At 43.7% G+C, this 17444-nt stretch overlaps 1 protein-coding gene across 2 annotated transcripts in view; it reads left to right on the plus strand.

Moving 5' to 3' along the window:
• The first annotated feature begins 3468 nt into the window (after positions 1-3468).
• The window catches only part of NAMPT (nicotinamide phosphoribosyltransferase), a 189644-nt gene continuing 175668 nt past the window's right edge, over positions 3469-17444 (plus strand). Inside the window, exon 1 of one of the 2 annotated variants that reach the window (XM_069229847.1) lies at positions 3469-3621. In XM_069229847.1, the coding sequence (XP_069085948.1) occupies positions 3568-3621 (54 nt within the window). In that variant the 5' untranslated portion in view covers positions 3469-3567. The remainder of the gene's footprint in view (positions 3622-17444) is intronic. The other variant, XM_069229848.1, reaches the window with a different exon arrangement.

Raw genomic sequence — 17444 nt, forward strand, 5'->3', positions numbered from 1 at the left:
CCATTAAAAACGAACTAGGATTCGACGGGAATCGAAAGGTAAGCATCCTTTAGGTCCAGGCGGACCATGAGTCTCCTTCTAGTAGAATATCCCTTAGCATGTGAATCCATTCCATTTTTAAATGCCTGTACAATATCCAATAGTTTAAATCCTTTAGATTCAATACTAGACGATGACCCCCTCCTTTTTTGTCTACTACAAAAATGAGGCTGAGAAAAATGGAAGGGCGATGAGCTGAAAAATGTACTGCTCCTTTGTCTAACAAAGCTTGAACCTCTATGTCTATAAAAGTCTGATCTGCGCGGGAAAAAGTAATTTGAAGAGGAGGGGATAGTTGTGTCGGAGTACCGATAAACTCTAGATGAAAGCCCAAAACTGTCTGAAGAATCCAAAGATCCCCAGAAATGTGTTTCCAGTTGTCTAGAAACAATCCCACTCTGCCCCCAAGAAGCACCTGAGAATAGGGTATAATGCTCACCTGAGTAACCAGCTTCTTGGATTGCTCCTTGTTGTCCCCTACAGGGTCCTCTGCGAAATCTGGACCGACCTCCTCTGGAGTGAGTGGGGTAGAAAGTAGAATCAGATTGGTCTCCATTCCAACCACCTCTCCCTCTGGGATAATAGTTTTGAGGACATGTGAAAGCTCCTCGGCAGGGCATACGTCCTCCATAACGACCGGCCCTGACAAAAAGGCCTTGTTTGAAAACCTTTTTAAGGGACATTTGCGCCTTATCAAGAGAAGAAAAAGTAGAACAAAACTTGGCCAGCTCCTTGATAAAAGCGGATCCAAAAAGAAGTCCATCCGCAGCTGGGCCTGCCCCAGAAGAGGCTAAATCAGCTAGTTTCGGGTCAATTCGCATGAGAATAGATTTTCTGCGTTTCGAAGAGATTGCGCAGTTAGTATTGCCCAGTTGACAAATGGCTCGCTGAGCATATCCAATCAGTACATCAGTGTCCACAGGAGTGTCAGACTCCTTGGCAAGAAAAGTCATATCCAGGATCTTAGTTAATGGACCTCTTAAATCTAGAAGTTTATCCTGACAGAGGCGCCAAGACCTATCCAGTCCTTACTTTGGATCTTTCACAAATGTTTTCATGAAAGGGACCATGGTGGGGTCAATTTCAGGAGTGTCAGACACTTTATCGTCTAATTGTGCTACTTCAGAGGACGGGACCCAGTTGGATGATCTGGGGAGTACAATCTCAGTGGGGTCAAAATCCAACACCTGAAGAGGAGGTGTCTGTTTCTTTAGTTTTTTACTGGGACACAGAGCCTCTGAGTCATCAGAATCCTTAGAAGAGGAATCCTTATCCGAAGAGGATGGGGAGAAGGTAGAATCTTTTCTTGAACTATAGTTATGTTCGGTAGCTTGCTTTTTACGCAGTTTTTCAAATAAGTCAGCATGTAAGTCCCCAAAAGGAGCATCAGTTCCCTCTAACTTTTTTGTTTTAGACTTGGACTTTGCTTTAGTCCCTTCAGAGAGGGGTTGCTGCCCGTGAAGCCAACCCTGGGAGCGGGCATAGTCAAAAAGTTGGCCCAAAAAGGGCCTTAACGCTCTCATTAGGGCATCATTAACTGACTGCTGAACCCTAGTATCAAGGGCTTCCACCAGGTTAACCTCCAGCTGGTTACCATGGTCTTCAGGGAAGTACCCTGCTTCCTGCTCATTCCATTGAGCCATGATGTTAATATGGATCAATCAAAAGTATAAGTAATATTAAATAGCAATAAGTAAAAGGGGGAGTGAAAAACCCCTTACAGGCAGATAGAAAAAATGTGGAGCCCAATAAGGCGTGGAGGGAGCAGCCTGTAAAACACTCTAGGCCAAGCTTTCTAAGATTTTACAACCCAGGCGTTTAGTACACGCTGGCGTCAGGGAGCACAGGGGGAATACGTGCTGCAAACAAGAGCCGATCTCCAGAGAGAATGAAACCGAAAGGATCGGCTAGTGAAACAGCGTGCGCGTACTGTGAAAAGAGAAAACTGAAAGAAAGACGACACGCATAGCACTCTGCACTGCTACTCCACAAAAAAGGGGCACAAAAAAATCAGCATGAAGCCGATAGTGCAGTAGCACACGAAGCGCTAAATACAATAAATGAGCGAGCGAAATAGCGTCACTGACAGTATCAAAAAGCAAACATACATGGCACCATAATTATTATAAAACAAACAAGAGGTAAAAACGAATAGTACTTATCTGCTGCAGCAGCAAAGAAAGAGGAAGTGACATTTGGTGTCATGCTATTTATGGACAGAGGTTGTGGTTGGTGCTTGGGGCATGCGATACTGTATTGAAGCATCATGGGATGTGTGGTTTTTTTGTTAACTGTTAACTGATTGGCTGCTATATTTGGACAGTAAAGAGAGAGATAGCATAATCGGAGCTTCCAGTCCTGAAATAGAATTTGAAATTCAGGACTGATTATTGTATTGCATTTTCAGACTATATTTCTATACTGTGTGTGTCTTGGAAATGAAAAAAAAAAGATTTATTTAAATTTTTGGTTCGCCCTCCTCTACTGTCAACCAACAACTTTAAAGCAATATGCTCTAACTACTACATGCCCGTGCCCAACGTTTACTAACGCGAGCTTCTCCTCCACCTACCCCGGCACATATGGACTCTGCCCAAAGTCCTGACATGGAGCCCATAAGGCCAGCCTGTAAAACAAGCGGTTAAGAAAGAACTAAAGACAGCGAAACGAAAGTCCGCGCTCTGCACGCGCGTGAGCTGCTATGGGATGGGTGTGCCGCTTCAATATGTTGGGTTTATTCCAACAAAAAGCGTTTCCGCCATACTCGAAGAGAAACGAAACCGAAAGACAAATGAACTGTCGTCAGCTAGGCTGCCGCCCTTCAGCACGCGCTGAGGGCGGCTTGTCAGGTAACGTCACACACGAGCCCCACCTCCCTTACATGATTAAACTGGAGGTACCCTTCGACATGGCCTTTGACGTCACGTGCGCTACCCTCCTCCTTTGTCCGCGCCTGCCAGTGGTGTGGGAGGCGGTGGCTGTGGGCGGGGCGTAAGTTGATAGGATGCGTGCAGAAAAGACAGGCGACCATTGAAATGGGCTAGGCCACCTTCATTTCAAAACTGTACAACATATTTGAGGGGACTGTTAATTAAAACTTTGTATTTGGATCGTCAAATCTATATTTCTTGAAATATGAATTAATGAACCGTGAGATTCTTGTACATCCTACGTATAATAAAATAATGTAGAATGGCATATAACGCTTGACTGACAAGTGAATAATATATTTTCTGGATTTTAGAGTAAAGTTTTTCAGTAGCTATGTGTCATTTCGACTGCTGGCTTTCCATCATGCGTGACATTTCTACAGTTGGCCTTGTGGCTTTCTGTTTTCATAGTTAGCCCGTTGGTGCACCCACATTGTTTTGCGGGCGTGGCCTGTTTCAGTCCAGCTTCGCCTGAAGGGTTGTGCTTGCTCTGCGGGCCGGACTTGGTCTCGGGGGCGGGGGCTTGGGGGCCACTGTGCTGTTCACGCGGGTGACCGGGACAGGCACACATTGACGGCTCCGGGCTGCGCAGTTCAAGATGGAAGGCAGAGAGGGCGAGTTTAATATCTTGCTGGCTACCGACTCATACAAGGTGAGACCCCTCTCTCACGGTGGGTTGGAGTGGGCAGGTGGGTTTCTGGCAGGGAGTCCGCCGACCTTGGGAGATGCGAATAGGAATGTAACCGGCGGCCAGAGCATCATCGCGGGGTCAGAAATCACTAGCCGGCTCGCAGAGTGCAGTTCCTGCTTAATTCAGGGTACACGCTGCATGGCTGAGAGAGACACGGTATTGAACAAATCTGTAAGCACCACCCGGCATTGATCTACGTAAAGGCGTAGCTGGGCATAGTGTACACCCCCTTGAGCGAACCTGACAGATTTGCCTTTGCGGGCAGTCCTAACGGGGGGGGGGGGGGAAGGGAAGGCATGCACAGTTACCCCCAGGGACTCTTGCTCCCGGGGCGATCTCCCCATGTTGCGTCCTCTAGTATTCTGGGCCAAAAAGGGAAGTAGTTCCATTTCACCGTGCTTGGGTACATGCTGCAGGAACGGGGTAGCGATGAGAACCGGGGTCATCCAATAGGAAAATGTGTCAACCCGTGTGTCACAGTGCAGCTGACCCTCTGCCCTTCACCATTGCATGCCCTGTTTGCCTCCGGTGACCTGACCAGGACGGAGAGATCACACCTACCTGCATCAGACCCCGCTGCAGCTACGAGTCTTGCTCCAGCAATTCTGATCCCTCCTTCTCAAACCCTATTCTGCTCTAGCAATCCTTACCTCCCTCCCTCCACTCACTTCCCATCCCAAAGGCAACTTGGGAGTTTGACAGGTGCAAGTTATAGCGACCCTTGACCCCTGCCTTCATAGACAATACAGGGTATGGGGGTTTCCATCACCGGACTTCCCGCTAGATGTCCAGGGCTACGGCTTCTGTTCCCAGAATTGCTATTTCCGATTGGAAAACGAAAGCAACCAGTCTTCGGTTGAAATGAAACTTAAGCAAATCTTCCCTTCCTATTGAAGGAGTTAGCAGATCACGCCTACGGAAAGGTGCACGGGGCGCCCTTTTAGTCGGAGCACACAGTCTATGCACCGTTTGCTTTGACGTTTTGCAATCCCACGCTTAAGCTTTTCTTTAATAGATAAATCATGCAGTGTGGGTTTTAAAATTTTCCCAGTACACATCCTGTTTTCTTTCACTTCTAGATCGAACTTATTACAGAACCCGACTCGGGGAATGGAAAACACTGTAACTTGCTCACAACTCACTTCGATTGTTTCGCCTATAACGTCCCACACAGCACCCTTACGTAGCCGCATCTTACAAACGTATCTCATCATGTTACACTGCCCACAACTTTTTGTCAATTATCCTCATCCTTTTTAAAGAAACCGAACAAGACAACCACAGAGATCCTGTGCCCATCCACAACTTTATCCCGTACTGAAATGATCTTGTCTTTAGCTTCGTTCGGCACCACACTGATAACCTTGTACACGCCCTGCTTCACTTTTTTTTAATCAAACGCACTGGCCACCTTCTTCAACGGAATCTTGCTGGACACTCTGACATACCACTGCCCAGAATAGGTGGGCGAGCCAGAGATGGTTCGATCCCAATGCCTGGCTTTGGCTCACCTCTTTGACACTTGAGCCCAAAACAGGCCACACTTTCCTGTGGCTTCCGCCTCCCACCGGCACATCAATCGTAAGCGCTCAGTTCTCCCTTCTGTCAAATATCGATGCCCTACGCTGTGTTGATGTCTCCTGTGTTGCAAGTTCTCTCCTGCGCTTACTCTTGCCAAACTCCCATCCCCATCCCCCAGAGTTGCATTCTTTCTCATGTACTTCTCCCTCACCCTCGTATTGCTCTCCCTTATGTGCTGATTTTCCTCCACGTTCACTCCCGTTCCTGGTCCCTCACCCCCACCATCTTTTTTTTTTTTTTTCATTTTTTAATTCGTGTTTTTTTTTTTCTCATCACTTCAAGGCGTTTTTGTGAAATCTTTTTACATTTTTAAAAATCGACCGATCCATCTTAGATTGGCAAATTAAAAAAAAAAAACAAGCACTGGCAAAACCAGTCAGTCTTGCCAGTGAGACCTATTGACTGCAGATGTTTTTAGCCGTGCTGTAACACATCGCGGCTGCGGTGCAGCATGACTTAAAAAAAAAAAAAAAAAAAAGTGTCATGATGAAGCGTCCATGTCATTTTGTAGTTCAACACTCACGCATGCACTTACAAAATGACACAGATGTAAATATTTTTGCTTTTTATTTACTAATCCGAGATGGATCAGTTAAAAAAAAAAAAAAAAAAAAGTAGTGCATAAGCATTTTTTAAAACTTTACCACAAAACTGCTTTTTTTATTAAAAAATGAACAGGTTGCAGAGTGGTGGGGGAGCAACACAGGTGAAAAAGAGCAACATGCAGCGGGGGAGTAGCACACAGACGCGAGAGTGCAGCACAAGACAAGTGGGGGAAGAACCACATGGGGGGTAGAAAAGCATTCAAGGGAGAAAGCTGGAAAACATGCACTTTCGTTGAGTGCTTAAACAAAAAGAAAAAAAGCAATTCCCCAAAAGCATTTAGTGGAAGCATTCAAGCCAGCTAATTAAAGAGATTGTAAGGCAGCTGTGTTCCATAGTTGGTACAAACACAAAATGACATGCTGCCACAAGGAAAGCCATTGAATAGAAAACAAGCAAATAAATTACAATAAAATAAGCCGATAGTAAGCAGTTGGCAGTCTTTAGGTCTTAGTAATGTCTTGGTAAGCCTACAGTATGTTTTGTAATTTGCTGCGCTATAGGTAGGTTGAACATAAAAAAGGTGTCTCTCATTTTATAGGTGTGTCATGCATAATGATGCATGTGCAGGTATATGTCACGATCATGCACATGCCTAGGCCTGCGTCACCTCATTTTTAGGTTAAGCATAGCAACGTGCAAGCGCTGCTTTTCTGACGTGTTGGTATACATCCGGGCTTTTAACCACGCCCACTGCACACCCATCACTATCACTCATTCATGGGCTTTCCTTTTAAAAATCCTTTGTTTTCGTTGGTAACTGCTTTTTGTTTGTCCCTCCTTTGGGTGGTTTTGTTACCGCCATCGTCCCTGTTACATGTATAATTGCACTTTGGTCCATCACTTTGACTGCGATCAAACTTTTTTCCTTTCGTCTGTCTATGTTCGCACTCATGGCCGCACATTGAATAGGTTGGCTTATGTCAACTGTTTTACTTTTCATTTTCAGTTTGTGTGGCAAGAACAGTCCAGTTAGGAATTTACAACGCTAATAGCTCTACCTTGAGCAAATACGAGACCCATTGTATTGCATAAGATTGTTTTTCTTGTGGCCATGCTGAAAAGCGTCTTGCCGATGCTGTACAGCATCACCAAACATTCTCAAAGCCAATAGGTCCGGAAGACGAGACTTACTAAGTTTGCCAGCAGTTGCTCTTCTTTATCACATATGAGAGGGCCTTCAAATACGTGACTTCTGGATGTGTGCTGTATAAAACCTCTTATGTTTGAATTAATAGACTATAACACATGGCAGCTGACTTGCCCCATTAGTTCACTAATTGTATTGCTGTTAGGGCAGGAAAGGTTGTAGGTTAATGTTTGAAAATTATCACTTGTAATAAATGCCTTTCAATACAGTGATAAAAGCGTATGTGCCAAGGTGAAATACTTTTGTATCTTAAAGCAATAACTTTTTCTGAATGTTGAAGAGGCTTTATCATATCTTTTACTTTGTTGAATGATTTACGTCAGTTATTTTCATGACTCTGCTCTTGCATGGGATCTCACGCAAGAACCCCTTGGCTCGGCTCTGCTTGTTAACTAGCCCACCTCTGCTTTTTAGGATGCCTGTGTTCTCTAGCACACCTCACAATGTAGCTGTTCCAAATCCACCAGTGATGCACCATACCTGCCAGTGTACGGCAACATCTGCCCTTACTCCACATTTGCCAATCATTTTTCCAAAAGTTTCCTAGTCCCTACTGGTCAGTCAAGGTGGGAAAAGGCCAAGTTGGCCACCTTTCTTGTAAGATATCCGCCATCATGCAACAGGGCATATTAGTTAGCCATACTTCTTACTTCTGTGTCGGTGATTTGGAACAAGTTGAGCTCCCAGCAAGGTCAGCTTGGCCTTTCATCCTTCCACAGCCATCAAACTGGATTGCATTCACAGATACTGCCATGCCAAGTGATCTGAACCAATCGATTTGTCCTCCTTTTAGAGTTTGTAATGACTTTGCTAGACCATAAATGTCTCAGTAAAATGCTAATGCCTATTTGTTGCCTTTAATCCACCAGTGTCACTATACTGTCCCTACAACAACCACAGTGACTTACCTATTACTTAATGTTGTGTGGTACACTCGGTCGCCCTCTCTGTACAGTCCCATGTAAGCCACTGTAATTGGCTAGCCGAAGTTACTTCAACATTTGTTGTCTCTTTTTCTTGCCCATTAGTCACTGGGTGATATCAGGTTGTTAATACATGGTTAGTACCTTTAGTCTTCAAGGACACTTGCGTTTCTCGTGAGATGGTCTGGGTATGTTATTGCTTCCAGTGGATCTGGATAACCTTGTCTGGAAAGCAGTGACTCAAAGAATCTGTCACTGTTCGTGTGGTAGTACTACAGATTGTATCACTCTATGTAGGAGCAATCCCAAATATTATCTGCTTTGCTATGGAACTCTTTAGCCCACTGGAATCTGCAGTAGTTTCCTCCATGTCATACTTGATATTTCCACACATTCGTCTTCGTAAGTTCCTAGCGTATTGCACAAACCATTACTGTGTCCGCCCGGGACATCTTGTTTGGGGTCAAGGGCAACAAGTTTTTATGTGTACTTTGTCCTTGGGACAAGTAGGCCCAACCCTCTGCAGCACAAACCCTTTGGCTGCCTGTTTACAGAGAGTGGAACTCTCTGCAGTTGAGGTAATGTGTTACCAAAAGATAATGCTGTTCCAACTTGTATTTATGGTTCATTATTTGAAAACCTTCATTATTAGGGTGAGTGCTGTAAGTAAATGTTTTAAGGTCACACTTCACTACTGACGTTGGTTCCAGTACTAAAAAAAAAAAGACGTGTATACACATGTTTGAAAAGTTTAGGCTATGAGGCTAAGTATAATGCTCCCAGAATGCTCTCTGATTATATGCAAATGAAATGTCATTTAGTAAAATGTGTTGATGCATGCTAGTATTTCCCAAAAATATTTCTAATGGAAAATCAGTGTAACCATTTTCAACACGATTATGGGAAGCATGAAAATAAACAAACACTGACAAAGCCAACTGATCTCACATATTTTTATAAGTCTTTTAGTTTCATCAATGCGTGTCTTGTTTTGACATGGCTTTTGTAACACTTTATTGTTGTGGGAGCGACCAGGCCCTCAACATTGTAACAAACACTGGCAAAAAAAAAACCAAAAAGTTTTTGAAATCTGAAAGCACAATTTGCCACCAGTGGCATAACAACGGCCCGCAGCCGCCCTCCAGGGGGCCCCTTCAGCACAGCACCTGCCCTGAGTGAGTCTGGAGAGGGGGCTCCTCCATGTTCTTTGCAAAGGGGCACCCTCCAGTTTCGTTACGTCGCTGATTGCCACTGTAGTTCCTGACACTGAACAAAACTACTTTGTGTGCCAATATGCTCCTTGTGGAAGAGCAGAATGCGATCACTCATAGTAAAGCCAGCCGAAAGAGAGAGAAATAGAAGTTTAATAAAAACAAAATGTCTTAGTTAACACCAGACCTAATTAGGGACCAAGACCCACATGTAGGTAGCTTTTTGCATGTCGCAAACAGCGACTTTCGCTGTTTGCGATGTGCAAAAAGCACATTGCGATGCACAAACCCAGTTTTGTGGTTCGGTAACCTGGTTACCGAATCGCAAAACGGGCTTGCGACTCGCAATTTGGAAGGGGTGTTCCCTTCCTAATTGCGACTAGCAGTGCAATGTAGGATTGTTTTGTGACCGCGGGCGCAAACCAATCGCAGTTTGCACCCATTTCAAATGGGTGCTAACACTTTCGCAAAAGGGAAGGAGTCCCAATGGGACCCCTTCCCCATTGTGAATGTCACTGTAAACATTTTTTCGGAGTAGGCAAATGAAACGAAAACGTTTCATTTTTCGTTTTCGTAATGCATCTCGTTTTCCTTTAAGGAAAACGGGCTGCATTACAAAAAAAACAACAACAAAAAACTGCTTTATTGAAAAGCAGTCACAGACATGGTGGTCTGCTGTCTCCAGCAGGCCACTATCCCTTTGAGGGCCGCCATTCACAAGGGGGTCGAAAAATGCGACCCAACCTCATGATTATTCATTAGGTGGGCATTTGCGAAGCCCTTGCGAATCACAGATGGTGTCAGGGACACCATCCTACATTCGGATTTGCAAATCTCAAATTGCGAGTCGCTCTGACTCGCAATTTGTGGGTCGCAAATCTGAACCTACCTACATGTGGCCCCAAATTCTTAAAGTCACAAAAGTGCACCCATGGTATATGTCGTACCCCTATCAAATATTGGTGAACTGTATTTTAGCATGGGTAAATACGCATGTGTAGATTTGCTCATGTGAAAATCTATTGAGCATTTGCAAGTTCATTTTCCCTCCAGCCACTTTCTTCCCAACCCTGGAAGAAGTTCTAATTCTGCCATTGTCAGGAGTAAATGTCCAACCTTTCTTATTATGGGAAAATATTAGAGAGAAGCTGGTGAATATCTTTAAAACATGCAGGTTAGTAGGTTTGCAGACTCAAAGGCATTCCAGCCCTGGAACTATTGCTTACTGCTTCCTCCAGCCCCAGTATGCAGATCTGCAGAAAGGTGGCAAAATAAGGAAATTGCTACAGTAGGGATTGAAACGCAAGTATTCAAGCCCTACTATGGTAGTAGCCCTGGCATAATCAGAGAGGCTATTATCAGAGCTCTTACATAATGAGATTGCTGCCATAATTTGTCGCCACACTACATGGCACCAAAGGGACAAGTAGATCTTTTTACAGGACAAGTAGATTTGAGAAGCAACCTGTCCCCTGGACAAGTAGATATTTTAATAAATTCCACACCCCTGGTCATTTTCAGTTTTATCCACCCTAGGCCACTAGACTACCATGTACCTTGTACTTACTTAAAATAATCTTCACTTTACTGTCATAGATTCAGTTACTTCCCATACCTCACTGACCGCTCCTGAAAAGAATGATCTCACTTACACCTACCTCTTACTCCACTTAGGTAGATGTCTTTCTGGAATAAACTTTGTCTGCTAGCGTTCATTGGTGTTTCTGTACACAATTATCGAAACAGGATAATTTCTGCTATTTCCTCCTCCAATTCCGATAGTCTGCAGCAGTGCATCCTCAACAATCAAGTGTTCTGCTCCATAACAGAGAAGGCATCGCCTTCGAAAGAGATGCAACAGATTAATGATCTCTTTGCCTTTGGGAAGAAATTTAAACTTCTGCTATTCTGGACATACACTGTCCCTTTTTTGTGACAGTCTTAATGCCCTTGTGTAGTTTTAGTACTTTAGAAATGTGCAATTAAATGAATATAGTTTACAGTAATGATTTGATGTCCAAGTACATGCTCTGTCCCGTGCATCCATCCCCGCACCATTGTCGCTATCCATTCGACAACAGCTTTTTTGCTTCTCTGAGGCAAAATCAGAGGCACGTGGTTGGTGTGGCCAGAAGTCTGTCCGGGTGATGCGTTTTGGATACCCACTCAAAGGCCGAAGTCCTGTCTTTCAGTCACATTATCATTCGGTGCAGTGACTCTTTATATTTTTAAACATTTTTTTTATTAGCATTTTAGCATTCCATTGCATCCTCTAAGTTCCAGTACAGTGTTTTATAAGTATGTGCATCTTCATTTACAGTAAAGCTTTATACAGTCCATTCCTGCATATGAGGCATATCACACATTTCTCATGCTTTGATGGGAGGAGTGTCTAGTTCCGGGGTTAGGAGCTTGGGTGCATCTTCCATGAGTAATGTATGCCAGTTATAAATTCAAACTCAGCATAGCATTTTTGTAAGCAAATAACTCCATCTCTGTGTGCTTATGGTCAGTAGTGGAGTGTATACCCAGTGGTCACTGTGTACTGTTTGTGGGGATGGTGTCCCTGTGGGAGTGGGGGGTGGGTTGGTGCAGGGCTCAGAGGGTTAATCAGGGGAGGTCCTGGATTGTCTGCTGTTTCCTCCTCGTTTGTTAGTGCGTTCAGCTCTTTTCCCTCTGAATTGGCCTCTATTTTGGGGGACTCCCATTCCTCCACCACTTCCGACCATAGATGTGCCTTAGGTCTAAGCCTGACATCGTTTGCTTCCTCTCTCTGCAGTGCTCTTTCCTCTGCCCTTGCCCACTGCAGCATCTCTGACTCACCCTTCAGTGTTGGGTCTCCTGGGTGACTTCCAGGCCATAGCCACCTGCCTCTTTGCCAGGATCAGGGCTGGTCTACAAACCTATTTCCCACTTTCTAGGGGGCAGGGCGGTGGTTAAGGCCCAGTAAGCAAACACCCGGGGTATTGGCAAGTGACCTACCCAGTGTTCTGTTCAGTCGTCCCAGAACACGCACCTCTAGGCATCCCCAAGTCATATGGCTGCTGCGGGGGTCTGGTGCTGCGCAGCGGAGGCAGTCACAGGGGTCTTCCCCATAGATAGTCCTGATCCGATGAGGGTGAAGGGTATGGTGAGGGCCACTCTCTGGTGCCCATAATCCCAAATGAGCATATTTAGTTTCTTAAACCATGCTGCTTATATCTACTCCTGGAGGTTGGCAAAGAAGTATAGTAGTCTCGGCAACTTGATCATTTTAGACAATGGTATACGTGCCATAACAGGCAGCTGGAGGGTGCGCCAAAAGGAGACACTGGATCTCAAAGATCTGACAGCCCTCCCTAGGTTCCCCTCTCAAAGATCTTCTAGGTCATGGAAGATCTGTATACTTAGGTAGTAAAAGGTGTGTGTGGGGTCCAGGGTATGTCTGCTGGGCAGAACAAGGGGCGGGTGGGCCCTTGGTCACTGGAAACATGTAGGTCTTTTTCGATTCACACAGAACCCTAAGTGTTGGCCAAATCTCACTCTAAGCAACACTCCAGGCGTTGCACACTAATGTCACACAGATACCAGGGGATGAAGCCTCTTTGCCCAGCTCAGACTCACTGCCCACTCACTTTGCCTTAAAGCATAGCATACGTTTTTTTACCCATTCGCCAGTGACACAAGTATTGATGTGTTGTTGCATGTGCTATGATTTGTGTCCTAAAATGCTTTACTGTTTCTCTCTTTATTTGGATTATTCACACCTTTTTTAAGCACCTTTCTCAATTGTTACCAAATTTAGAATTCTAGCTACAAAGTTCAGGGAACATAAGGTCACATTTGGAGGAGGTAGACCTTTAATAAACATTCACTAGACATCCGACAATGAAATTGGTGTGCAGTAAGGAAGTCCTTCTCTTTCATATTTATGTCCTCCCAGCTACAGTTCCCTGCGATAACTTCATAAGAAGAAATAAGATGTGATCTTGAAAATGCTCCACGTTGTCTCTGAGCTGTTCACAGATAGTGCAATGCACGCTGCAGAACAGATGAAGCCAACAAGAAGTCTTGCAGGCATCCAACAAAACCGATGTCCCTATGTGCCAAATTAAGAGCTTGTAGCCTAATGTAAAGGCAATTCTTGGAAATATACAGGGAAATGTAATTTTATCTGGAACCACCCACTTGACTGCATTCCCCTTTCCTCTTGTTACCCGATTTTCCTTAAATTCTCAGTATGTTGTCTTCAGGATTGTCTCTCCTAGACAATTTCTTTTTCACAGTTCATTGGCAGTAAAACCCCGTCTCCACTGTCCACTTACTTTTCTCCCTTTTTAGGGTCGAGCCTGCGTTGCATGCGTATTGCAGCAAGACGCTGTAGTGTTTAGAAAAGGGCTCGGAGCCCTGTCGATGTCACGTCAGTGTTTTTCATTGGTTCGTGAACTTGCCTAGTAAAATCCGCTTGCTTTCATTAGTCGAAGGCACGCATACGTCATGCCTTTTCCGGTGGCGTGAGGCTCGCTTTTTTCTATCGGATCGTGGACTACTTTTTCTCTGTTTTCCTAGCGCGATTTCGCTTGGCAGAAGTCGAGCGCTTTACACAGTTAATTTCACTTTTTCGGGTTACGTACATAAAAGCACTTTTGCCGATGGATGAAAAGTCGGGTTAGGAGTTTACAACGCGATCAGCTCTAACATGCGCAAACGCGAGACCCGTTGCATTGCAAATGCTTGTTTATATTTGTATCTAATAGGTACAAATATCTGACACATTGCGAGGGAACTGCACTGTAATTGCAATTCGGAGAAACAAGTTTTGACATTTCAAATCAAACACTTGCCTCAGGCTTGAATCTTCTTGGATTTGAAATGACAACAGCAGCAAGATATCTGGTGAGGATACAAAGGCGACATGTTATGGTCAGCATGTTGGCTTCTGTTTTACAATTCAGTAGATATTCTATGGTACTCAGGTCACCTAAAATATAAACACGAGCAGTAGATCCGAAAGATACGAATGAGCATAGGCTTGCATCACGTGCAGTACATGGAGAGACTGACGCGAGAAAAGGTTGACCAAAAACATGAAAAAAATGGAAGGTTGGTGGAAGGTAGTGGAGCTGATACAAGTGTGGAGTGAACTGAACACTGTTGAATTGGATAATAAAGATACACATCTGAGCTGGTTTTGTTCCAGGATTTGTGAGGGAAGACCCATCATGGAAGGATGAGGAGGACCTTCCTTCCTTGGTATATTTTTGAAATCATTGAAGAAACTCAGTATTTTTGAAAGACAGGTTCTCGGGTAATTTTATTGGATTGGAAGGTTTCAGTTTTGAGGCTGGTCTCTATAATGGAAACGTGACAACCGTTTCACTATGAGGTGTACAGCCACACATTTCCAGCAGAAATTAAGGGATTGTAGCTTTCTCTGACTAAACAGAATGTGGTTTATTATTGAATTGCTTCTTGTTTTGTTTACTGTTCGCTCCTGTGGCCCTCAGGTTTTGTCTCTTGCATGGTTTTTCTTTCCTTTCTTTGGCTTATTGTAGTGTTAAGCAAATTACTGGTTTTGCTGCCTTGCGATGATCTGTTAAACTTTCTGAAGCACTTATACAGTCTTTTAAGAAGCATTCTTCCCTAAATTCCCAATTAATAAGAATGTTGCTAATGTTGTTGAAAACTACTGATCAGCAGCTACATACTTTATCGCAGTCTCAGCAGAATATGACTATCCCCATTGTTTTATGCAGTTGCAAAGGTAGCTTCAAAGCTGATGCATCAACCCTGCAGGTTAAACAAAATTGGGTTTAATACTGATTTGTTAAATTTGTGTTTAGTGTTGGCTCCTGTGGCCCTCAGAATAAGACTCTTGGAGTGATTTGCTTATTTATAAATTTTTACATTCATCTTCAGTGTTTAATCAGCTCAAAGCAGAAACCTGCTTTGTCATCGTGATAAATAGGCATGCCATGTTGTTTAGTCTCTAGCAGGCCCTGTGACCGTCTTTCATTCTTCGAAATCAACACCGTCTTAACTGGGTGAGATTACTTTTTATGTAAGAATGCATGTGGCTTTTTTCTTTGTCTAGGTAATGCAATAAACTATGTAATCCGAGGGGGGTCGAATGGGGGGGTGGGGAATCGAAGGGTTGAGTTTAACAGTTGACGCCAGTGTGGTGCGACCAGTTACACCAGTTCCTATATGTTCAACTCGTGCCTCATATGCATGAGAAGTGATGAATTATTAGTAATACCATTTGGTATTCTCAAGTTACAAATGATGACTTTGTTTTCTTTCACTGCGAGTCTGTCACAACATTTAAAGGCATTTTTACACCACCAAACTGTTTCGTTTGAACATATCTAAACCAGTAGATTTTTAAAAAAAATTATATTTGTTTCACTAAACTAACCCGACAGATGGCCAGCGCTGCCTAAGATCCTTTTGTGGGATTAGTCGCGTTTGTGACAAATGCTATAACTGTAGGTTTGTTTTTCTTAGGCTTATGGTAGTTTTTTTAATCGAAATACTGGTTCTCTTCCTTGTGATGATCTCTTAAGTTTTCTGAACTCTTTGTGCAGTCTCTTTTGAGAAGTATTGTTCCCTAAATTCCCACTTAGATAAACGTTTGTTAAACTACATATCAGCAGCTACACACGTTATCCGCTGTCTGAGTAGAACATGATTATCCTATTATTTCATACAGTTTCAAAGGTAATACTTTTGTCTACGTCTTGCTACTGATCAAAGGAGAGCCTATTCATGCAAAAAACCTTTTACATCTTTGCACTTTGAAGAGTAAGTCTCCCGAGCCCAATCCACTTTATTCTGGAATGTCAGAAGAGTTAATTAAGAGTGGCCTAAGCTCATTGGAGCTTTTGTAAAACTTTGCAACTATGTAGGCTTCCGCATATTTTCTCAGAGACTGTGTGTGATTGTGATGGGGCCCATCCATCCTATTTGCTTCTCCTTATACTACATGACTCAGGGATGACTTAAGTGAGTGATGCCAGTTCTTTACATATATACTTAACTTGCTCTTGACCAGACTCAAAAAGTACACTTTCCGGATATGCCAGGGGATGTAAAAATAATTGAGCAAAAAACAAAGCATTCTAGTGACCAGGCGGCCAAAACGTAATTATGTATTAATCAGGGGCTCCTAAATTATCCACAGGTGAAACCAGGAGAAATCAAATAAAAGTCCACCTAGTTATTATCTGTAGTTATTCCATGATAACTTAATTTTAATGATAGTGCATTAGTGAAGCAGAGTGTAGGTCCTTCTTGTCCTGTAGTTGCAGGTTTGCCCCGATGCGTAATGTAACATTAAAGTCCTAGTAGAAGTTATGGCAGTCGGTTAATTCAAGCACAAAAGGCTCACGAGTGAAGCCCGATTCTGGCTTGGGTGGAGGAGGAGGGTCAGGTTGGGGTTAAATAGACCTAAAAATATCCTGTGTTGAGGAGTTGGTGAGGTATCTCCCATTAGAAGAAGGTGCTTCCTGAGCCCAAAACCGGCTATGTACAATCCTGATCATACAATGCTTTTCTCTTAGTCATTTTCAGATTGCTGCATAGAACAAAAAACATTCCTACAGAGTGGCTTGCTTGGCTTGTTGGCTGAGGATTCCAATCTAGTCCTGGAATTATCTTTTTTATTTCTCGGAAGCTTCTTTAAGCAAGTTGTCTTATTCACTGGTGCTTTTTTGGGTGTACCCTAAAGATGTTTGAATCTGGAATCGTATAGAGCAGGGTTTGCGTCGCAAGCTGAGTTTTGGGGGGGGTTGGCAGAGTGGGAGCCCTTAAGTTCTGTGTTTAACTTGTTCCATTTGTTGGTGCATAAAAGTTACACAGCTGGCATTAGGATCTCGATCGACTCTAGATAAATGACTGTTCTTTCGAAGGGTATGGAAAATGTATTTCCCAAAAAAGACCTCTGAGGCATCAAAAGTCTGATAGCTTTACTGGTCTGGGTTGTAGCTCAACCATTTCCCTACATCCTTAGCTTGCAGTTAATTTATAGGGCAGAGGTTCCCAACCTTTTAACTTCTGTTGACCCCCCCCCCCCCCCCTTATCATTACTGGAACACCAGGACCCCCTCTAAATCATTTTTGGAATCCGAGAACCCCCCTCACTGAGACATTACTGAAAGCTGGGGACCTAATCAGTTAAAGTTATTTCATTTTCTAAGCAGTCACGGACTCCCTGAGGAGACTTTGCGGGTCCCCGGACCACTGGTAGGGAACCACTGTTATAGGGGGTTGCATTCCTTTCTGTGAGAGTTTGCTGAATATTACTATTAAAAGCACAGTTATCGTGAAAGCAAAGAA

The sequence above is a fragment of the Pleurodeles waltl genome, chromosome 4_1, assembly GCF_031143425.1.
Source record: "Pleurodeles waltl isolate 20211129_DDA chromosome 4_1, aPleWal1.hap1.20221129, whole genome shotgun sequence".
Classification (NCBI taxonomy): Eukaryota; Metazoa; Chordata; class Amphibia; order Caudata; family Salamandridae; genus Pleurodeles; species Pleurodeles waltl.